This window comes from Stegastes partitus, unplaced genomic scaffold (assembly GCF_000690725.1).
Source record: "Stegastes partitus isolate 25-593 unplaced genomic scaffold, Stegastes_partitus-1.0.2 Scaffold2071, whole genome shotgun sequence".
NCBI lineage: Eukaryota > Metazoa > Chordata > Actinopteri > Pomacentridae > Stegastes > Stegastes partitus.
Genome location: NW_007579802.1, coordinates 67,623 through 91,419, shown reverse-complemented (window position 1 = coordinate 91,419; position 23,797 = coordinate 67,623). Strand labels below are relative to the sequence as shown.

Here is a 23,797-nt window from a genome sequence, read left to right as displayed (position 1 = left end):
TCTGCTGCAACAGATGTCAACAAATACTGTTCCAGCAACTTTTTCAGTCCAGGAAATCTGTCAGTATTTAGAGCTGCCTCCAGAATGTATTTATATCCAAAGCGGAGTGTCGCTAATACACTTTAACACTTTCGCATCAATGTTGATGGAAGCATGGAATCAAGAGTCTTGCTGCTGCTGCTGCATGTTAGCTGCTTAGTTCCCAGCCTGTGTTAGAATTCTATGTTGTAGTTAAGCAACTGCACGAGCCTGAGGTAGCTAGCTAAACCAGACAGCTGCCAAACACCTGTTTCACAACTTGATGCAGTACATGTTGGAGGTTGGACAGCAGCGAGGTGTGCTTGTTTTATGGACCCTTACAGGCAGTCAGCAAGCACACCTGTAACTCCATCTCATGACACAGTAAGAGGCTCCACCTGGTGGGGCGACCAGATACTACAGTTCATCTACAACAGGTTGGCTTTGTCTGAAATCATCCACTCACTCCCTACTCACTATATAAGGATCACTATATAGTAAACTACATAGGGAGCACCTCGGCAAAATAACATTTCAGACACTACTCAAGCTATTAATTACGTCGCTCGTGAGCTGCAATTTGTGCCGTAGCAGCATAGTGCAAACACATCAACTTCACAGTTTATTGCATAGCTAAGAAACGGGTAAAGTAAAATTTAACAAAACCTGAAATTACTTACATTTTAATGACAAGTTTTCGCGGTCTCGTTCGACAAGTTTGCATTTCCTTTTGCACAATGCATGATGGTCCATATTGGTTTGTTAGTGACCATCGGCTGTACACTACTTTTCTTGGTGCATTGTGGGATACTTTGAGTAACAATAGTAACTTATCATTTGGACAGCACTACAAAATGGCGAACACCCTATATAATGCACTATAGAGGGTATAGTGAGTGATTTCGGACACAGCCGTTTCCTGATATGTGTGTCCCTCATCTACTTCCTTATCAGTTAATAAAATTTAAATTGATTAAATTATTAACAGCAATTAATTGATTAACAATTAGCTGTATCATCCACAATCTGGGTAATGACATCTGCTCAGGCTAAGGTGAAATCTGAAGTCGTATGGTGGATTCTTTTTTTTTTTTTTTTTAGGACTATTTTTGGGAATTTTTCATCTTTATTTGACAGGATAGTGAAGCGATACAGGGAAACGCCACTGGCTGGACTCGACCCGCGGCCGCTGCGTCGGGGACTGTAGCCCCTGTACATGGGTCGGCGTCTTATCTTAGCTCGGTTTGGTGGATTTTTTTGATAAGAATGTGAACGCTGTGCAAACGGCATTTACACCTGAGATCCAATCACAGTGCGAGCCAACACCGGCACTAGATCTTGTCTGACCAGTTTAATTGATTTGTAATCACAATGCATTCTGTGCGAACTTCACTAGCATACATTTTCCTCATCCATCCATCTGTCCAGATATAAAAAGCCCAGCTCAGTCATGACGAAGTCTCCTCCTCTCAGCAGCACTGAGGCCCATTGTTGAAGCTTCATTAATGCACCAGTTAACCTTCCTTTACCTCTCTGTCTCTCTCTCTCTCTTCAATAGTTTATCTGCGGTCCATTTCCTCATGTGGTTATTATAGCCGGTGTCCCTATCATCGTCCTCCCCTTTCCCCCTCATTCCCTTTTGTACTTCTCTACCTCTATTTGTTCTCCTATTTGTTCCCACCCTTTACTCTTCACCTCCTCCTCTATCTTCAGTGCTTCACCGGCAGTGTCTCCATGAGTGGTTATCACAGAAAATTATGCTTGTGTTGCAAATAAATTGCTTGTTTTTTTTTTGTTTGTTTCTCCTGCTGTATTCTGTTCGGCGAGGGAAACAGAAATCTGCCTGCTCCTGGCCTTGAAAAATGCACCTCCATTAAGGATTCAGGGGAGAGTTAGCCACCAGACAGCTGGGCCTAATGGCACAGCCAGGCTAACACACACTATACACAGATAAGAGCTTGTACACACACACACACAAACAGACACCCTTTAATATCACAACTTATTGACTGATGGCAATGAGCATATATTCAGCAAATAAATGGAAAAGAATATGGATTAAACATCTGTACGTCTGAGTCTGTAGAAGCACTTGCCGGGATTAATAAACCTAAAAAAAGGCCACACACACACTAATAACACACACAGCATCCAAGACCTAGATAAGCATTCGGTTTGAAAAGCAATCCTGAACTAAAAACACCGAGCATCAATAGCGTAAAGTCCTCCAAGCCTTATCTTTGATTGTCTACACAACACTCCGTTACAATCGTGTGCTCTTGTAAGGCAGTTAATGCAGCTAATTAGAGACAGAAAGCTGCAGTCAACGCTTGGTTTTAAAGAGTCGAAACTTCCAGACAAGACTGATTCCGGCTAAACCAACACTCCAAGCAGCTGATCGATCAGCGCGCAGGCAGGTATCTGGGAGCTTTGGAACCAACAGAACGAAGCAAACAGGGGAAGAAGAAGATATCACATCTCGTTAGATGGAAAGTTCGGCATATTCAACACACCCTGAGCTTCAAAAACAAGAGGAACCAAGCAGGAAGCACAGCTGGATCCACCTATCGGGAAGCCACAGTCCTCCCAAATTCTGTGCATGTATACGTCCCTGTTGCCTTCGGTTACTCGTCAATGCACAGCAACTTACCAGGCTTCACGTTTGCTTAATGACACTAAGTTATGACCACACACCCTTAACTCAAGGTCTACTTAATTGCTTCTTTTTGAGCTTTAGATCACATCACACTGTGTTCATCTGCAGATAGGTTCCATAAAAACGAAAGCTGGGCTCACACTACAGGAGTTTCAGGCTGATTTACCCGGTTTGCCCTCTTCTGTCATTTGAAGGAGAAATCTGGAGATCTTGGAAGTTTGGCTTAGAATATTTGGAAATGTGAAGGGGTTTCCAGATTCAGATTCAGTCTTAATCCTCCTGATAAAAGCAAATACGCTTGATATTTATGAGTTGACGGTTGTGATTGTCGGTGCCAGAGCAGAGGACGCAAAGCAAACACTAAACATTCGAGCTCTTTAGGCAACAACTGTTAATACTTAAAATGTAATCTTGCTAAAGTGTCGACGAACCACGTGACTCCGTCTTCCCAAACATTTTCTCATCCAGGGTTTTTTTCACTGCAAAGTGTCATTAGTGTTACTGCAAGCTGTTGCACCACAGTCTCCATTTTGTTTACATCTGCTTCCCCGTGAGATCACATGAGGTGGTGCTCTGCTCCCTCAGGCACAATAGTCTTATTAATGTCCTGTAGGGCGAGATGCATCATTATTTTTTGAATCCTGTGTGCATATCTGAGATTAGAGAGAGGAATATCTGTAAAATGTTATGTGCGAGATGCAACTCCACTCCAAAATCTGTTAAGAGTTTAAAACTCCTGCAGTATGAGCTCAGCTTAAGTGAGTGTAGATAAATATGCATTTCCTTGAGTCACATTATATGTGGTGAGGAGAATTACTCTGTGCTCTGAAGCTCCAGAGGGGGCTTTTCAAATTTTGAAAATATAACCCTGACGATGCCACGGCGATGTCAGACATATCTTAAGCTCCATAATTTATGGCAGAAAGCCCGCGTTACAAGCTGGAGGTGTGCGGTTTACCAGAAGTGGGAATTTATGAGGCAGAGAAGGTGAAATGAAAGATGTTGTTTTCTGTGAAATCCTTAATAGCTTCATATGTTGCCCTTTGCTGCTCTGATTATGACCATTTCCTGTTTTATCCGTCTTACAACTCAAAATTTTCATTAATCAAATTACCACAAACAGCCTGCCACACAGTGAACCTGGAGCTCTTGGCGCCCCTGGAGTCTATGGCCCCCCTTTGTAATTGCACACTTGGCTTTATTGATAATCCAGCCTTGGCAAAAGGAAAAATAATAGTGTCTCACTCAAGGAGGTGAGCAGAGATAAGGGTGGACAAAAGGAGGGCGAGTAAGGACAAGGGAACTCACAGGGGACGGTGCGGAGGTAGAGGTTGTCCCGGATGATCTGCTGCAGCTCGTGGTCCACCGAGCCTTTCTGGAAGCGCAGGTTGAGGTAGTGGCGCAGGTCCTTGTCTATCACGCCCCCTGGAGGAACACAAAGACCAGCAATCAGAATCTGACCATCACATCGAAATCCAATCAGTCACTCCAACATGAATGGAACGTTTTTTTTATTCCTTTAGAATTAAAGAGCCTCATCAGTCCTCGCTCAGAACGGGGACAGCTGGATTTGTTGCTGATGTGAATTATCCTTTTTTTTTGTTGCATTTTCAAACTTGGGAAGAAGCGGAGGAAGATCCAAGCGACAAATGACCCAGAATCTCTGAGAAAACAGCAGTAAACAATTTGAAATTCTCTAAAATTCCACAAAACAAACACTAACGAACAGACTTTGCGCTCTCTTTCTCAGATTGAGCATCTGTCAAGCGCAGCCACGGATTGGTGGAGGTGTTAATTGGAGCAGTGGCCAAACACGTGTGGAGAAATGTCTACACATAAATCACCCACGGACTCCCCCCTCCCCTCTCACTGGGGGGCTTTTTTTTTTTATTATTACATCCTTTCTCCTCATCCTCACCTGGTTGCCCCCTCCCCCCTCTGTCTTTCCAGCAGTCCCAGTTCTGTGAATGGACTCCCACTTAAAACCAGTAAATCTCGCTGGCTCAGCACGACCAAGGATAAGGAAGAAAAAACGGTGATGGAGGGACGACAGAGAGGCGAGGGATAAGAGAGATGGAAGGCCGGGGCAAATCCCACGGGGGCGTAGAAAGGGGCAAGCTAAAACAAGCATCAACTCCATCCCCCCTCCTCACCCCTTTCCCCGACAAATACCCCATCCATCCATTCTGCCACACACTCCTATAATCACATTTGAAATGGAGGCAGGACAGGACGGATGAGGGGAGGAGGGACGGGGGGGCATCTTGACTGATGTTACTTAAGGGATTCCTCCTGCTTTAACCAACACACTTGTCCTTCTTGCTGCTCCTCTGCATAGAAGTAAAGAAGCAGACGGAGTGGGTGCACCGGCTGGAAAGACATTCGTCTAACCTTCAATATCCTGTTTAAATCAGCAACTTGGCTCAGTGCCACACAGCATTTAGCCCCCCACCCCCTCCTCCCCTCCCTTCTTCTTTTCCCACCCATGCAAACCTGAGGCAATGACATCCAAGCATGATAGCGTCCATGTCAACAACACACACATGTAGACGCATCCAAACATGCAACTGACTATAAAGGCACTACTCAGGCAGAAACATAATGAGCAGGAGCATTAATTCAACAATAACCTAGTTTGGAAGTTTTCCGTCGTACTGGGGAGATCAATTATTTAGGACATTCTGGTTCTTCACTCGTGTGTTCTGGAAAGGCGCACAAACACACGCGCGGCGACATGCATTAATCCGAAACTAATTCACAGAGCGTTGCATTCTAATCATGCAAACCTGAATTACAGAGACCGGCTGCATCTGTGTCTCTGTCAAAGCTGTGGAGCAGCACAACCTGCCAATTTGCATTTGCATGAGAAAAGAAGCCAAGCCAATGAATGTGCATACTGAAAAGGTGAGAACACTCAAAATCACACACACACACACACGCACACACTGAATTAACACACTAAATGGCACCTCTTGCGCGGACAGCGGTTGTGCAGCCAGTACAGTGTCACAGTCCTCTTTCCACAGGTTTTGTGATGCAAATAGTCTCCGCTGGAGGAAATCTTGCGCCGGATCTTTCCCGCTGGAATCCCCCCCCCCACAAATACACAACTGTCCTGTCCCTCAGGTCCTCAACTCTGCCTCTGTTTGCCCAATCTAGACACTGCCTGCCTGCCAGCCAGCCAGCCAGCCAGCCAGCCAGCCCACGAGCCGAATCACTTCTCTGTGCACTCCACGGAGTAGAGATGGAGGAGGAGAGCGGCGGCAGGATGAGTGGCTGAGAAACACTGAGGCTGAAGAGAGACGGGAAGGGAAGAAGTGCGAGTGAGGGAGAGCGACCGCTGAAGCTCTGGCGGCGGGGACCTCATCGCACGGTTTCTGCCGGATCCCTCCAGATTACCAGGTCCTACAACGCCCCCCGTCTGCAGCGCGGCGCACTGCACCTGCTTCATGTGCCCTGTTTCAGATTATACACCATCTCTCTCACACCTCCCTCCCCTTCTCGGCTTATAGCATCCACATGGCCCGGCCGTGACCTTCTCCCACTTCCACCCGTCAACAGCCATGTGGTGAAGCTAAACATTACGTTGCTGTGCTGTCCTTCTGCCACAGAACAGTAATTAGAGTCGCTGTTTGTTTACTGTGTGTTCAGAAACCGGCCATTTTTTTCCCCCCAATCTGGTCGTGCAACCTTGTCATCTGTTCCCTTGACTTCTCTTCCTTTCTCGTTGACTTCTGCGCGTTGATTTTAGTACTCGCGAGCACAGTTTGACTTTACCGGCAGCTACAATTAAATAAAAATTGAAAATATGAGTGTGGAGACTTTTGACATAATTATTTTTTTCAGTTCAATAAATTGGTCAACAAACCATCAGAGTGAACACACTAATCTGACTAATTACACTAATCATTCGAAAACATTTTTAAAAACTAGCAAAAGGAGCTAAGTCGAATGTTTTAAAGTAGAATTATCAAGAAACGAAAACGGAAAGCTCACATTAAGCCCTGCTTTTAGTCTGCTATGTGGACTGTATGAGAAGACAGGTTTCTTCATATTTTGGATTCAACAGTCAGTTCTGATTGACGGATCTCACTGGTTATTTCTGTCAAATTCACACCTGTCGTTTCACTTTTTGAGTAAGTCTGAAACTTAACCTGGAAATTCAGGCACTTGTTTCTATTCATGCCGCTCTCTTCTTCCACTTAAGTACATCTCAAATGGAAATATTGCATTTCTAGTGTGTTTTACTTCACTACATTTATGTGACAGCTACCTTTTTACAGAAATCATTTGAAGAAGTTGTGTTTGTTACCGATGAATCTACCCAACAATTTATATGAGCACAAATGAAACGATACGTTGATTAATCAGTTCGTTGACTGACAGAAAACTATTCTGATAACGGTTGTGACGGCATTGCTGACTATTTTCAGAATTTTCACAAACCAACCAAACAATCAATAAATAATGGAGAAAATAATAAGCAGATAAATTCACAATAAAAAGAATCTTTAGCTGAGCTGAAGGTAAAACAGTTGAGTTGAACTTTAACCAAATACAACATTAAAATATTGCTTTTACATTCATGCATGATCAATAATAATGATCTAATGATATCATTTACTGTATTAAGAACATAGCGGTCTCAGGGGGCATTTTCTGTACTATGCACTAACACTTTTATTACGTTCAGAATTTTTTCATGGTAATGCCTTAATAGTTTTACGTTATGTTTTCAGTGCAGAACTTTACTTGTAATACTTAATATAGCGATAAATAAATAAATCATCAACATCATTGTGATACGTTGTGTCGACATAATAATGTTGGTAATTGCATCAACTTAACACTGTGTGTAATTTAATCGCAAACCTCTGAGTTCGTTGATTTATAACTAAATTTAAACAGAGGTAACTTAATACAATGGGTTTGATGACGTCATTTTTCTTCGCCTTCAGATCAGGATTTCAGGTCCCCTCCGATTTCAGAGCGCTAATTAAAAATACATTTAAGAGATTTCAGCAGTTTAAGAAAGAAAGCTAATGCCTCTAACTTAATCTAGTTTGTTGGTCGGACATCATTTTATTAGAAAGTTGTCATAGCTCAAAACAACTGATGTAATCTGCAAAAGCAAATAATGTGTATGAATCCTTCACTACTGTTGGACTGAAAGGAATCAGACTAAATCAGTTACTTATGGAGTGGAACGATCTTCCTCCTGCTCATAGGCAACAGCTTATGATTATTATATTAGTACCAATATTACAGTTTTCTGTGGATCACCTAATAAACTCATTGTGTATTCTGAAGGTGACCATCAGAGGAGCAGCAGATAAAGTAATAAGCAACACTCACAACAAACACCGGTGACTGCACCTCTCTGCAATATGGCCCAATATTTGGAAAAACAGATCTAAAAATAGATTGTGTGTGTGTGTGTGTGTGTGTGTGTGTGTGTGTGTGTGTGTGTGTGTGTGCATGCAACAGTGCACAGGGGTCCAATTCCAGCAACAGCTCTGCTGGTTTGGAGTCAGCGAGGTGTGCGAGGCCGAAGGAGGTCATTTAAACAGATGTGATGCGGACACGCTTGTCTCTCGAGGTGGGTCCTCATCAGCTCCTCCTGCTCTGACAGAGATGTTATCGTTGTTACGTGACACTGCCGACGGGGAAAGGTGAATGACGGAGGGAGAACAGAGACCAGAGGATGGAGGAGGAGGAAGGAAGGAAAAAGGCTGCAAATTGACAGCACCTGAGGAAAATCTACTCGCTGTCTCATGAGCCAATCAGCTAAACATGAGAACAGTCCTGAAGGTATGGATAATTTATGCACTCGCTCCCATTACTCCGTTACTGCGTCTACCTCAACCTTGAGGAAAGGTAGCAAATGGCACCATCCATGTAAGACATAAAACAGGCTTCATCACATGCTACAAGATGAAAGAGGCTCGTGCTTGCAGTTTAGGAAGCATTGCTGGCATGCTTAGAGTCAAAAGCAGGCATCATAACTGTTTCCTAAACAGATGGGTGAATGAAAATTGTTGTTGCTCTGAAGAAGAAGAGAATCCTCCATTTAAGCTCAGCAGGTGTCATGTAAATCCCCTGGGAGGCTGCATGGAGAGAGAGAACAGCCTGTGGAGAGTCAAAAAACAAGAGAGCAGCTGGTTCCTCCAGGGGATAGAGGTGCTCCAACAGCTAACTGCCTCGTACCAAGACGCGAGCGAGTCGCGCTCGCCAAGGAGATCCGACTTTCACGGCAAGATCTGAAGGTGGAGGTGAAGCTCACAGGAGCAGGACTGTGCTCTAAGAAGAGCTCTGAACACAGCGTCTACGTTCTATCACTTCATGTATTCGACGATTGAAATGATATTTGTAATAATTACTGTGTTTAGTCTGCATGTGAAGCTTTAAGGGAATATTTGTCAGCTCACCCTCATGGGAACCAGCTTTTAAAACTTTAAAGGCAACAACTGAGGGCTGCTAACAGGGATGGAAGCAGTACTGGGAAACTGTACTCAAGTATAAGTACTGTTACTTTATTGTAAATCTAGTAGATGCTATTACAGAAAATTTGTTATGCAGTGATAATAATGTCTTATAGTATAATTACCTAATTAAAAGCACTTTTAGTCGACACATTAGTGTCACTAAACTCCATATCTTGGTGGAATATTCCAGCATCACTGCATTTTGGGAGAGCCACAAGGAGCCCTTAAGTCCAAAGCCACAGTAAATCCTTTCCCTTACCGGTGCAAACAACTGATCTAACCTAAAAAAAAAACCTACACCACCACCACCCCAGCAGGTAGTCAAGACTTTATGTAGTAATATTAAGCTGCATAAATCACATAACCAGCCACTTGTACAGCCCTAACAGCAGAACAAACAGTTACGACTCTCACAGCGCAGAGATGCAGCTCATGAGCAAATATTTTAAAGCAAACGGAGCGCCACATTGCTAGGCAACACAGTACTTTTTGTATTCCCGTGGACGGCGAATGGCAACAATCAGCGAGGTTGTTGTGGTAGCCGTGTCTCTGATGGCATGCATTAAGACCTCCTGAATTTGCTGTGGAAACTCAGATTCTCTGCTCTACTAAAAACCGTAGCAACTCAAACTTATAACAAGAAAGTAGTCTTGCTTAAAATGTTAATTTCTCATTTACTCGTCTACAGCACAAAGTCGTCAGTGTCTCTGGTATAGATGTGGCTTAGGTTTAACTAAGCTAATCTTCAGGTTTACTTAAACATAAAGCATTAATGATTTGCTACCAATACTCTGAGAACCAACGTTTTCAAGGGTACAGCTTATTACCACTAATGCATTTGAAATTCACTGGCTACAGTCTTTCATGATATCAAAATGTGAGGACGTGTAGCGCTCACTTGGCTTTTGTTTTTGCTTTTACAATATTTTCTGTTTCCTTGTACATATAATTCTGTTGGACCTCAGGAAGAATAGCTGTGGCTTTGCTGCAGCGAATGAGGATCTTAACAAACTAAACAGTCGATGAACTTAGCAGCACATGCTTTCCCAGTTCAAATGCAAGTTTCTGGATCCAACGTCGTATAACAAAGCTGTCGCGTTCTTCAACTTGAAGTGGAATTGATACCTTAAAACCAGACTCCTTGTATGTTGAGTACGTACTTGGCCATTAAAGCTGATTGTGATTGTGATGCTGATTAAAGGTGGGGAAAGCGTTTCTTCGTGTTCAAGTTCAGCTGAACATGCATGACTAGGATTCCGGTTCGTTCATGTCTGCATTTCACTCCTATCTGTCCATTTTCCCCCCCCTGACATTTCATTTTGACCACCTGGCATCGAATAAGTAACTGACTCGCTGTCTTGTCGTAGGAGATCACATCATGTCCCAGAGACGATTTTTGACATCGCAGAGGCAACATCAGTCATGTTGGAGTAAAATACCTCAAAATATATATACATGTGTAAAAGTAAAATGACATTCCAACACCTATTTTGTTGCAGTAATGAGCACAGTTGTAATTAATTACCTCCATCCCTGCCTGGTAATTAACACCTCCTACGCATGTTGGTAACTAAAGTCGTTGGGCGTGCAACTAGTGCAACACCAGACTTAACCACTTTAAGTCTGTCTTGTTCCACTTGTGAGGAACTCGGAGGAACTCTCCTGCATGTCACACTCAAGTGTCCTTCTATCCACTTGCTTTTATGCACATTTTCTGTTTGTGTAATAAATGCAAATACTAAAAAGAAGCCACACGATCGTAAAAACATGGCTGATAACAGCAAAATTAGACAAAGTGTAATGGATACAGACGTACATGAAACATCCATCAAGTTTCAGTTCCAGTAGAGAGACGAAAAATACGTCATATTTTTAATCATTTTAGTACTTTTGGCCCTATTTGTAATCATCTCATTGGGTCCATTAGCGCCACCAGCTGTTTATCTCAATCCTCTAATATTAGCAGAACAGTAGTCGATGGACACATGCTTCCAACCCAATCAATCCCTGGATCACAAGCTGTATTTAAAGCAAAGGTGCTTCAGCGTTACAACATGGGAAGATTTACCGCAGCTATAGAGCAGTGCTCGTAAAAACAGACAGTAAAAGTAAACCCATTTAGACTTGATTGCGTCAACACTTGCGTGCAGGGAAGCAGAGAAGTTCTATGGGAAGTGATTCATACGAGACAAGCCCACAAGGTCATCATGTTGGACTCAATGCAGCACACACACACACATGTAATATACACTGAACAAATGCTTCAGCAGCACTGTGACAGTAAAGTCTTCAAAGTCTCCTGCAGAAGCCTAAAAACTTGTGGAGGCTGCGGCGACAGTCAGTCAGCTCGGGGCGGCATCATCAGAGCCTCGCTGACAATATTTATCACACCCGCTCCGAGGGCATCCGTCAGCAGTCACATATGTAGCATTATCCCACTGTGTGTGTGTGTGTGTGTGTTTGTGTGTGTGTGTGTTTGTGAATTAAAGTCAGACAGAGCGCCAGCAGACAGCTGTTTGGATAATCAGACTAATTAAATGATCAGGATGGGCTTAAAACTTTGCCAGTTTCACCAGACACACACTGGGCTCTGTTGATTAGTCTTCAATGAACACGTACGATGCCAACTCTGCGGTGAAAGTGCTGGAATCCATAAACACCAACTGGCTTTCAGATGGAGTTACATGCACACGCACACAAAGACTCGAATTAAATAGTTTTGGGACCACGTCTTTGTTCCTGCCACACAATAAGGTTCACAGCAAAACAGCACGAGCGCCTACACTGAATTCCATCACATTAAAATGCTATGTTAGCCAAAAGTCAACACCGGCTCCACAAAATTACAAAATTATACAACTCCACTGCATTCTCATTTAAATTTTTGAAGGAAAAAAAAGGCAATTTTGTTTTAAAATCAAATGTATTTTCTCAACTATGACACAAGAAAAGCTTCTCGTCTAAAAGAGTTTTCATAAAGAGGTTAAAGGGGAGGGTGGAGGCATAAGTCGACACAGGACGTGGACTTACAGGACGGGGTTCGCATCTCGTGTAGGACCATTATTCTTGGACTCCAGCTTTGTATCTACTTGATGTTTCCTTTGCTCTTTGGTTAGGTTTAGGAAAATGTCATGGTTTGGGTTAAAATATAACTCTTTCGGTCCATGTTTGAAGGTTGGAGTCCCGCCCCGACTAACATTTGATTGGTTGGCAGATAAGGAAGGCAGTAAAGTGATGAAAATAAATAGCAAAGATATTATGACTTGAAATGTATTTGCGACACATCGCAAACAAACGTAACCGTGCAGACAATGCGTTTCACCCCAAAATTTATGAAAGCGTTCATTGGACAGAAAGGTGATTTTTGTAGCGACTGAGCTGCCAGAGTACACTCATTTTGGTCTGTGTCTTTGTGTATGCAGTGCTATTTTGTTTTCACTCCATCTAATCTGCATTACATCGCAGATTGGCAATCTGCTCTGAGTGCTCGGCTGTGTGCCCTGACCTTTGACTCACAGGTGTTTCTATAGTTTGTGACTGGCCCGTAGGATTAAATTACTGTTTATGATGATGTTCCATTTAAGCTCTTGTTCTTGCTGGTTTTGCTGTGTCATTTTGGGGTTGTTGTTTTCTATTTTTCTTCTTCGAGGCAAAAGTGAATCACAAGAGGTTGGTCCATTAGTGGCCATTTTGGAAGAATCAGCATTGGTTGATATTGATTGTGTGGATATTAGCATTGTTTATATTGGTCACTGGCCATCGTGGTCTCTGAATATCAGCATTGGACATCAAAAAACCCACATTTGTAAATTACTACTTGTTGTCATAAATGGAGATCATCACCAAGATAACACTAAGGGGCCACGACATAAACTTCATTTGAACACAACATGGAAGCCCAATGGTTGAACATGTAATTGCAATGTAAAAAGGTACGGTGAACCTAGAATAACGTTAGGTGCACGAATGCAACCAATGTAAAAAGTTAGTCTGAAGCCTTGTAACTATGAATTAAGAATACTTTTGCATTTTGGACAGGAGCCATCTTTTTGTGAAACTTTCCACATTGAAATAAATTTTACATCATATAGCATTAAATGGAAGCAAATAGATGCCAAATCCAAAATATCGTACCATGGCAACATAGTTTGCAAAAAGATTAGCTGTGTATGGTAGTAAACCGGCTACAAAACTCAGAGAATTTCAAATGTCTTCAGTCATAGGTTAGAAGAAAACAGAAAAAAATATATAAGATTTTAGCCAATCACCCAAAAACTACCATATGCTGATGCTCTAGTAATAAATCCTTCTAGCAGCCAAAGCACTATTGGAGCCGTCGGGGAAGCAAAGGTGGAAGTAGAGTGATGTTATTACAGAGCCACAAATTTCACATAAAGAGGGATTCGGGTTGGATGGATAGATCATAACCAAACCATAACCACAGCACTGCCACATCATAAAGCAGATTTATCTGCCCAACACCAGCAGTGATTTGTAACCATTTTGAAAAGAACTGACAAGTGACATCGGCGTCAGATAGGAAAACACTTGTGTTTCGTGGCACGGGAGACGGAAAATAAATGTGTTTTGTGGTTTAATTTGGAGGATTTGTTGCTTAAGATGAGAAGTCCAAGTAGGTTCAGTGATTCAAGTCATAAGAGTTTTAAACAAAGCTTAAACTACAACACCGCGCCTCCCTTGTGGAATCTTTATGGAAAATCGTGTACAATATTTGCCTAACAATACATTGTGCTCATTTCCTGAAATTACAGAACACCAGGATGAGCTACAACCCCGCACTGTCTCCAAGCCTCACAGGTGATTACGCGGTGTACCTTCTTTCCGTTGCTTTATGCTGACCAGCCCCAGTTCACCCATCGCCATGGAAAATTCACTCAGCCCACCAGCTGCCTTCCTGTGTGTGAGCATGTGTGCCTTTCTGATGTGCAGCATCTGTCTCTTGGCAGGGAGGGCCTGGTCTATTTTAACCTGGGAATGGGACACTGATAGTGCTGCTGGAGCAGGAAATGGAATACGTCCTTCACGTGCCGTCATGCGGCGGATTGATGAGGAACAGCATGGCGGGGCAGAGCGGTACCTCGCGTTTCTGAACCCAGCACACATTCAAACACATATGGCTCCGTTTGTACCTATGAAAATGTGCTCTTGCCGGTGTGACAATGGTGAACTAAAAAGTTGGCTGAACTTCATTTGAACCCGATTTTTGCATAAAAGCATGTGATTACACAAAGTGCTCTACCTCCACTGAGCAAATTATTTGCATGCATGAACGCTATTGGGCGAGAACCAGCTGTGATTTGCATGCAAGCTCAGAACTCGATGAGCACCGACGATCGGCCTGCTGTAGCATTAATGAGAGAAATCACAGCTGGAATTTGCATGTAGTTGGAAGGACGGTGTTTGAGTATTCTGTTTATGGTCACACATGACACCTCAGTGTTAAAGATAATAAGATGCAGATCAGGTATGCAATGGATACAGTGGTTGTGTTAAATCCATGTGATTTCAGGATTTTTATGGGTTTCTGCATATTTGCATTGCAAGAATCCCCTACTGTCATTCCAGTTTATCCTTGAAATCATTTAAAAGTCAAAGTAACTGTAGCTTCTTTATTTCCATTTACACAGAATATAAAAATATATATATGTAGCTACATACCTTTCTATTTTTTTTTTAGTTATCATACTTGACTGGTCCACAGGGAAGCTTGTAATTTATAGCAAATCAATACACACCATGATATGTGCCAAAGGTTGGGTGAGGATTCCTGCCGAAGCCGTATACTAATGTTAAATGATGTATTGACCCGTCACTGGCCTCCACAGCGGACATCAGGGTGAGCTATCATGAATCAACTGGACCGTCAAACAGGTAGCCTCACCCTCCACCCAGCACTAAACTCAATTTGAGCCCCTATACCTCTGAAGCCCACCCTTTCGCAAACAGACTCTCGATATTTAGCAGAGTAAGCTGACGACATATTAGTACTGTCTCCACTAGGTGCTAGAGTTAAATTTGACTGCCCACATTGACTTGACTGGCAGGTCTATCTACAAGTCAGTGGCTGCTGTGAAGCCCCCCTTATAGGACGGACACGTTACGCACCGTTTACAAACTACATGCCTTGAGAAACTAAGTGCGGCTTCCACCGTCTCCACACAAAAAAATCCTGCTGTCCTACACATCGGTGTGTTCGTCTGCTCATTGGTTAGAAGTTTATAGTGTCAGAGAGTGTCTGCAACTTGACTGGTTGAATCTGTAAGGGTGGGACTTGTACGTAATGGTTGACTGTCTGAGACACTCCATTGGCTCTTCAAGCTGTCACTCACCCTCAAAGCCCTCGTATTGGCCAAATTGTTGTCGATCAAAAGCTAAGACCTCCGTCTAGCCACCTGTAGCACTTTCAGCGCGATCGAAAATAGATTCTGCCTGATTTCACCAGAAGTAATGAATAAAACAGCCGGAGCTGATCTCAAGCTGGGAAGACATTACTGCAGAATTTGTGCATTTGAGGATCTAATACGTGTTACGCACCAAAATATTTTACTGGATTGTATTCACTGGATGAGAGAATGAGACCAATCTGGTGACGAATGATCGATGTTTGAGCTGCAGAGAGCCTTCAATAGTAAGAAAAGTGAAATTTTAACATTTTGCTTTTCTGTACAAAAAGCTCTTTGTGTCAACGCTGTGGCTGCTGTAGGTCAAAAAGGTTTATATCATCGGAAAGACGAGACTCTGTGCTTTCATTTGATATGTATTTTATCTGGAAACTTGATTGAGGAGCATGCACACATGGCCGTAATGTTTTTGGAAGGTAGTCATGTCCCATCGGCGGGACGCTACAATGATAAGGGGCTGTAGTGAAGAGTTTGAATGTCATACCAAAGCAGCACCAGTGCAGTTCATGAGTGCATGAGGAGGAAACACACGGGCAGCAACTCTGGAGGATGCAATGTCAGAAAACGCAAAACCACTACAAGTGTTGTGTAGGAAGATCTTTTGATGTCTTGTGTCGTCATAGCTATAAAATACACTCAAATCTTCAAACACAAAAATACAATTAACTGAGATTAAAGGGTCCATTTGGGTTTTTTTTGGAGGAAAATTGATTGTGTAGATGAACAGACTAATAGATGAAGTCGTTGGTAGATTAACGGATAAAAATTTAATCTTTAAAGACAGTCCTGCCTGCCTTTGTATCCCACACTTTACTCGAGCTGAGCTTCTACAGTTTTTTTTTAATCATCCACTTACACTAGATTTGCTAAGAAACAGTTGTGCGCATCTACTGTCGCTCCACATTCTTGCCTCTTAATCTCATCTCGATTTCTTCCCTCCACCCCGTAGTCGACTGAATACAGCCCCATAGCCAGTCCAGCGTCCCCCTCATGCAGCAGTGACTTCGTTTTAAATGAAGATGATTAAATGGTAATAAAAAACAACAAGACACCGTTAACCCCTCTTCAGCCACCAACGTACAATGTCGAGTTTCCAGCGACTCGAAGTTGGCGACAAAAGCCTAAATTCGCTGTGCTCCTGTTGTTTTCTAAGTGCTCGATCTGCTCCTTATTACTTACAAACTGCATCAGGCCACTTGCCCAAGCTATTAACTGCCTTAACTTCTCCAGCCGCCCAGAATTACTGCTGTGTGGCCAGCCAATAATGCATTAAACAGAATTAAACTTCAAAACCAGTCACCGTTTGAACACGGCTAGGTAATGACTTTCACTTGTCTCTCCTCTCCCTCCTTCCTTTTCGTCCTCTCTGCTGTTCTCTTCATTCCTCCCGCCCTCCTCAACGTCTCCTCTTTCAGGCAGTTTCTCTTCCCGTGAGCCTCCCCTTTTTCTCTCCCTTCTCCCCTTTCCCCCGGTTTCTATATTTGTAGAAGAAACATAATAATCCTCAAACGGCGTTACTTATTCATGTGTGGTGTCAGCAGTTTCACGTCGCAACTGGAAAGTCTTTGTTTGTCAGATAAGGTTGATAAAAATTGGTTTTAAAAGGGGGGCTGGCACAGAAAGGTTGTGTCAAAGTCCTGCTGTAACATACAAAAATGATTTCAAAGGGACAAAATAAATCAGTTTGAATCTTTAGCATTGAGTTTGGTGAACTGTGTCTGTGCCAAAGACTGATCAGAGGCCCAATCCTAATCTCCACTCTCAAAGACTTAGACAAAGAGAAGGTTGAAGGCTGTCCCACTGTCAGATTGTCAACTGCATGACGGCTCTAATGTCTTTCCAACACTATGATGCACTTGTTCCATGAGTCCACATATCTGCAGACTTTCCTGATTGACTTAATTCATTGTAAAATTAGTGATGAATAAGTGTGTTTGTCCGCATGGAGCTGCTCCCTGTTGTGGTTATTTATTGCATGTTTGGAGAGTTGTTTGTGTTTTTAGTCAAGCATCCGCATTTATTTTTGGTAGTTTGCTAAAATGCTAAAACACTGTAATGTCACAAACAGGAAGTAATCAGTCGAGCAGCTAATCAACTCTGGATTAAACATGAGTCATATAGTCTGACGTCCATGTTCACTTTTTTAAAAATGACAATACCTCATGTCTAAGTCACGTGTGCTGCCACTATTGTGTGTCCCGTTCCTCCTTTTTAATTCCACTAATGCCCTCCTGAACTCACATAAGCACCATGTCAGTGCCATCAGGTGGGTTTAATGCTTAGTGGGGTTGACTGACATAGTTTTTTGGTATATATTTGCAGTTAAAATGAAAATACAGCGCTGCCCACTTAATGTCATACGGCTTTATAGAATATCCTGTTTAGAATCATAAAGTAGGGCTGCAAGGGGGCTCGGGGGTTAGCACCGATGCCTCACAGTTAGAAGTTAATTGATGATTCTAAATTGTCCGTGGAAATGTGAATGAATGTGAGTGTGCTTGGTTGTCTGTCTCTAAGTGTAGCCCTGTGATAGACTGGTGACCTGGAGGATTAAGCGGTGTATAGATAATGGATGGATGGATAATCTTAAAATATCTAAGTCCCAAATCATTTCCTATATAACCTATAGTAAAACAGCTCGTTTATTGTCATAGAATAATGTCATAATCCTGGTTTTTGTCATAACGAAATTCCCCCGAAATTAATTCCAGGAATAACTTTTACCCGTTTGAAGTCATGGTCGGCTGATTGTTACAGGCTGAGTGTCAGTCATGCGTGGCAGATTATCACATCCCGGTCAGCCGCCGAAGGCAACGGGTTTGTTTGTTTGTCAGTTACCTGCTCACCTGAGATCTGCTTCACGGAGTTATTCACCCATTGTGACATGAATTAGGGCACATCAAAGAGAATCGTATCGTTGCAGAGCATGTCGCCACTCGTAACTGAACTGCTCAGCTAGTTAATCATGATAAGTTAATCCTCTGTATTAAAGAAAATAACTTTTATTAGTGGGGTCATCTTGAAGCCTGCTTATTGGAAAATCCCGGATATAGTCATGATTCCATCCTGGACCAAGGGTACGATAATAAACGGGCAGCATAGTATTACAATTTAGAGTAACGCAAACTACGTCACAAAACTTTGAGAAATGTCTTGAGTTAATGTTTAATCAAAAGTCAAAATCAAAATATATCCCTTAGAGTCGACAGACTATGGGGTGCTGTGGGCGGGACATTGCTCAAGAGTCCATCCATCCATTATCTATACACCGCTTAATCCTCATTAGGGTTGCGGGGGGGCTGGAGCCTACCCCAGCCGACTTAGGGCAAAGGCAGGGGACACCCTGGACAGGTCGCCAGTCTATCACAGGGCTACACTTAGAATTGCTCAAGAGTGTTGACTAGAAATAGAGATAGGCATCTGCATCAGAGCAAAGACACATATTTCTAAATTAGATTATAATGTCAGGAATTGGTTTAAAAGAAACACTGTCAATCAGGAAAAAAATATTGGATTTGATGACCAGCCAGGCTGATAGTTCGTTGATTCCTCGTGTTTAGGCCTTTGGGTGTAGACCTGGAACTACGGAGTCCAAAACAAAAACATGAACCGAGCTTATTCACTGTGTTGCAACATCCACATTCATTTCCTCCTCCTCAGACACATTCTAACTTTCCAAATATGCTAACTGGCAAAACATCAACAAGCCTTCTCCAGAATCACGGATTCAATCTTTACAGGGTTTAGGATGAATAACAAAGTCAATAAAATCGATAAAAATGAAATGATTTGAAAACGGGACACCGACTGCCACTGGGTGTTCCCTTCCAGAGGGCAATCAACAACAGGGACACGCTGCAAACAGAGCGAGAACTTCGAAGCTGCTCCTGAACGACGTCCACGAGAGTGTGAAATAACCTCACCGTGGTCGGCCGGTTAAACAGTGAATCCCAGCTGAACATGCTGATGTCACTGTGCCAGCAGCTCGCTCAGGAGGAAAAAATCCCTTCACCTAATATGACAATCTCTCACCTCCTGCCATCTCCCGTTAAACTATCACCTTAACAAAAAAAATCCAAAAAACATGCCATTTGGCCGCAACACTGCTACAGCTTCACAGTTTGAAGACATAAAGAAATTCATCCCCACCGAGAGACTTTCCGGTACGTGGCAGTGGACAAAGTGGTAAAAAGGCCGAGCGGACAAACTCAGTGCCTCACAATTTGGTTGCCTTGACAACAAAATTACCTCCATCGCAGTAAACAGCACTAAGAGACCCAGTGATCCGAATGTCTCACGGTGTTGTTATTAATTTCATGTGCTCCAATTTTTTTTTTTTTTTTTAAATCTGGGTAAAGGCACCAGGCAGTGAAAGAACATTTTTAGACTCTAACATACTAAAAGCCATGTCAGCTGTAACACCCTCTATAGTAGCTAGCCATATCTGTAAAACTACTGTAACCGTAGTAAAAACACGTATCCCAACATTAAACTCCTGGGGCCTTAATAGGGGATGATTTGTGCTGAGAAGATAAGAAAGAATAAAACTGACTTTTTTGTCTATGTTTTACTCTTTCCCCTCTGGTCCCAAAAAAAGAACATTAAAATAAATTAAAGACGACGATATGGCTGGCCAGAGGTATTTCCCTCTGAGAGAAGCCAAGGCCTGGGAGGGAAGGGACCAAAAGAGATCGATATTTTGTTTCTTCTTTGGGGTTTAATTTAAGGGCAGGACCAGCATCTATTCATCAGCAATATCCCACGATAGACCCATTCAACTGAGGTTAATTATGTGAAAATCCATAAAGAAGCGCAGAGGAGGGCTTTTCATGATTTCATTGTGTTTTTTTCCGAATGCGGCGTTTTACTTTAAACAGATTAAACTACAAGCTTGTAACTGTGGTCTACGTAGCAATAAGACGTTATATGATGGTGCTATCAAAAAGTTCAGAGACTGCGCTTATAAAAAGCAGGAACCATGTCTCATTTGAGTTTTGTTGCCATCCCCCCTCTATGTAGTTGCTTTGTGTAGCAATATACTGCTCCCAACACTCCTGCCACACTTTGAGTGTTTGGCGGAAGTTCTGTTTTTTAAGTATGTCGAGCACCATCTGTGGTGCACGAGCGATCTGTTCCACTGTGAAGAAATAGTGACCCTTCAACTTGAATTTTATTTTGTTAAAAAAAAAAGTGAAAAAGCTGAGCCAAATTTGGCGAGTATGGTGGGTGGAGAGCAACAATTCATTTTCAGTACGCCGCAAGCGATTTGCAAAGAAGGTGCACCCAGTTGTGACAATGCCGTCCCATCGTTCAGGGTGTTTGCACCAAATGTTGTCCCTCAGGATGTTACAGCATCGACAGTCTGACCCTGGGGAACTAATTCACTGCGCACAACTCGGTGAATGTGGAAAAATGATCACAAGGGTGCTGTTTGACCTCTGGATTGTAGACGTAGACCCAACTCTTGTGACCATAATGATCCTCAGTGAAAAGGAAGGTTTTTTTTATCGTGACATTGTTACTGCACAGCCTTGTGATACAGTCATTTCAGTCTTTAATGGAGTCTTGACAGGATGCTTGGCTCATCCCAGGCTTGTTGAGGGACACAGATGTGACGCTTGCTCTCATTTTGAGGCTGATGGTTAAATTACAAACTGTACACCTGCCAGTACTCACAAAAAAGAAAAAACACTTGGTGAAGGTATGTTTGAGGGCAATTTACTGGTCAGGATTACACCAAACTACCAGGTAAAGATCCAAACCACTTTCTTAGAAATTGCGAGATTACCATTCTCCTATAGTGACTTCACGATTTTGATTGATAAGGTAATAAACAACGACCCCATCATTTCCCCTTGTCAATACAACTCTAATATATTTTGTATATCTATAAACAATCTTGTCCGATACATGGATATTGGATTTTCTTACCCCTTATAATCTGTATCAACCCAAGAAACCCTGTGTTGGTTGGGCTCAGCGTTACTAGAAAGAGAAAACATAGATGAACACTGACATTCGCACCTGAACTGTCGGTTGTAAACTTTCCTCACGGATTTACACGCAGTTCTCCTGCATGAATGATGAATAAAATCTGAAGTCCACTCAATTTTCCCACCAGATGAAGTGATCTAGACAATCAAGCTAACCTGTCTGATCACCTGACCGCTCATTTCTTTTGCAGGTCTTCGCGGAAAACTTTTAGTTTAAATGAAGCTGGTGCTAAAACATTATGGAAACAAGATATAAGGGTGAACCTTCCATATCCCCCACACGCCATTTATTGCAGGCTTTTATTTCTCCGGTAAGCCCAGAACACATGGCCTCAGTTTACAGCGTCCTACATTGTCATCTCGCTGAAGCTTGACCGACATCGTGAGGTGTCTGTTTGTCCCGAATGACGACTGAGTCAGGGTGACTCAAACGCAACATGCATGAAAGCAGGGCTTATTGATATTAATGGGTCACTAGCTAATAGCCTAGCTGTAACGGTCGCCACCGGGTTTACTCCTACGCATTGTCACTGATACAGCACAGTTCTCATTACACCTTGCTGGGGCCGGTTTAATTGAACTAACCCAATCAGAGCCCAGGAGCGCTTCGGTCTGCTGAGCTCGGCAGCGCTGGTAATAGAAGCTGATGGAAGAAAGATTAAAAACGTTGCTGCTGAATCACGCTTTGCATATCCCACATTCCCTGCTATGTTTATTTGTGCTGGCAGAGATGAATTATGGGAAATGATAAGGCAGCAGTGTAAGCGGCTCATGTAGCTTTCTGAGAGCAAACAGAGCCGAGATGATATTCTATGTAAATGTTTCTTTAGCAAGTGTAATGGGGTAAAGTGGTGTATGAGCAAAGTGAGCTGTTGAATATTCCGTTCAATTATGTTTTAATGAACTGTGACAATGTGAGGCTCAGAGGGGAAATGTCGATGAAACATTTGCTTGAAATTTAATTTTAAAGAGGGGCAAGCTGTAGGAGGGCTGTAAGAAGATGCGCGGAGATGTCGGCTGTCTGATTTCACACACGCAAACATGCTGCATTCACAAGAGCTGAAAGCAATCCATCAGACCTTTCTCTCTTTTCACACACACACCGAGTCAGCGTTAAAGTGATTTACAAGGCCTTTCTCACTGACATTCAAACACACACAAGTTTACATCAGAGATTTATGGAAAGCGAGCTCGGGCTGACCCACGGAGTTACTGTTGCTTCAACAACTGCCTCGTCGTTGCAACCTGCGCTGTCAAAATAGCCGCCACACACAGCCAGTCATGGCACACTTCAAAAGCCTTTTCGCCCAATTGCATTTGGCAGCCCGGCTCCATATCACAGCTTACTGAGCAAAGTGGAGAACTGTTTCTGAGTTAACATCCCCCAGCAGAATGCCTTTTATGGATAAACCAATACGCTGCGAGAACACGGAGATGCAACAGAGAGTTCACAGAAGAAAAAAAAAAGTCATACAAATACAAGCACAAGGAACACAAACAGGCAACACAAGCCCTGCGCCCTCTGGATAAAAACACTTGGTGTGCGAGCTAGAAGATGAAGTGAGTGTAGATCATCTGAGGTAATCAAACTCCAAGAGGGACCCTTGTCAGGTCAGATCTCAACAGGACTTCAGCATGAATCCGTCTAAAGCTCCTCACAGTTGTACAGGGACCACTCAACAAGCAGTCATTTTGGTGTGCGGGGCAAGTTTTTGCGAGGGAGATGCGTTCCGAAGCCTGGATGCCTACAGTGCTTTATTAAGCACCCAGTATCTGGGACATGGTCCTGTGTAAAAGGTCATCTGCATACTTTGAAGACGCTACATGCAAATCAGCTGCTTCACATTTGCATAGGAATGAAGTTGTGTTCAAGTTTGGTCTTAACTTGGCACAAGATTTGTAGTGGACATACTCTGACACAGCTAACGTTAGCGGCTGCAAAAAATTAAAGCTGCACCCTTGATTTTTTAAATAAACAAATGAACATGAACAACACTAAGACTTATCGACACTGCAGTCCCCATTGGCTGTTGGGAGCATTTTCCAGACACTACAGGCAGATGTTTTGTTTGTTTTTTTTAGCAAAAAAGCTCAAATAAACTGACTATACTGTCCAGCACGAAACACAGTGAAGCATTTAAACAGCTAAAGAGACATTTCTGTCTTTAAGGAGGTTGTGGAGGTCAAAAGCTTAAATGGGAGTGAATACAGGAAGTCGGCAGC

At 42.8% G+C, this 23,797-nt stretch overlaps 1 protein-coding gene across 1 annotated transcript in view; it reads right to left on the bottom strand.

Moving 5' to 3' along the window:
• Nucleotides 1-3,982: 3,982 nt before the first annotated feature.
• Nucleotides 3,983-23,797, bottom strand: part of LOC103373808 (membrane-associated guanylate kinase, WW and PDZ domain-containing protein 2-like) — a gene marked incomplete at its 3' end in the record, with an annotated part of 86,454 nt that continues 66,639 nt past the window's right edge. Inside the window, exon 2 of the mRNA XM_008303805.1 lies at nucleotides 3,983-4,099. Within this exon, the coding sequence (XP_008302027.1) occupies nucleotides 3,983-4,099 (117 nt within the window). The remainder of the gene's footprint in view (nucleotides 4,100-23,797) is intronic.